The following is a 759-nucleotide window of genomic DNA, read 5'->3' on the forward strand; positions in this document are numbered from 1 at the left end:
CATCCCCAGCACCACACACGGCAGCCCACCCTCCTCCCTCGGCAGCAGAAAATGAACTGGGTCGGTGGCAGTCGGTGAGTGAAACTCTTCAAAGGCTGCCAGAAATGACTCCCTGCTAAGCCAGTGTGCCCTCACAGAGCGGGCACAGCCATGGTGGGTGTGACAGCCCTGGTGTCCCCTCACAAACCCCTCACCATGGGGGGAGTGGCAGCCCTGGTGTGGCCTCACAGACCAAGCACAGCCATGGTGGGTGTGACAGCCCTAGTATCTCCTCAGAGACCAGAGACAGCCGTGGTGGGTGTGACAGCCCTGGGGTCTCCTCCTGAACCGAACTGTGTGAGGAGATGCAGATGCCCTCCCCCACTGGGCAGGGCGGGTGCCATTTGGCCTAATATCTCTCATCAGACCAGGCCTGGCTGAGGCTCCCAGTCCCGCCTGGGCCTTTCTTCACGCCCTTATGAATGGCACCTATAGACGTTTGCTGAAATAGTGAAATAATCACCAACTGAGTTGTAACATTAAAAAAAAGGAATAATATTCAGTTTCTTTAGGTGCTGTTCCACCTGCCTATCTACTAGAAATTTAAACCCCACAGATTTTGTCAGCCATTTGAAAGCAGCTTTGCTAAACACAGCTTTATAATCATAAAATCTTAGAATGCTTTGGGCTGGAAGGGACCATTAAAAGTCACCTAGTACAACCCCCTGCAGTGAGCAGGGGCATCTTTAACTAGATCAGGTTGCTCAGAGCCCCATCAAG

General features: G+C 52.8%; 1 protein-coding gene across 1 annotated transcript in view; it reads left to right on the top strand.

The window, feature by feature from the left end:
* Positions 1-51: 51 nt before the first annotated feature.
* The window catches only part of LOC104277924 (chromosome unknown open reading frame, human C12orf40), a gene marked incomplete at its 3' end in the record, with an annotated part of 16,513 nt that continues 15,805 nt past the window's right edge, over positions 52-759 (top strand). The window contains exon 1 of the mRNA XM_009874735.1: positions 52-74. Within this exon, the coding sequence (XP_009873037.1) occupies positions 52-74 (23 nt within the window). The remainder of the gene's footprint in view (positions 75-759) is intronic.

This window comes from Apaloderma vittatum, unplaced genomic scaffold, assembly GCF_000703405.1.
Source record: "Apaloderma vittatum isolate BGI_N311 unplaced genomic scaffold, ASM70340v1 scaffold12418, whole genome shotgun sequence".
In the NCBI taxonomy this organism is placed as follows: domain Eukaryota; kingdom Metazoa; phylum Chordata; class Aves; order Trogoniformes; family Trogonidae; genus Apaloderma; species Apaloderma vittatum.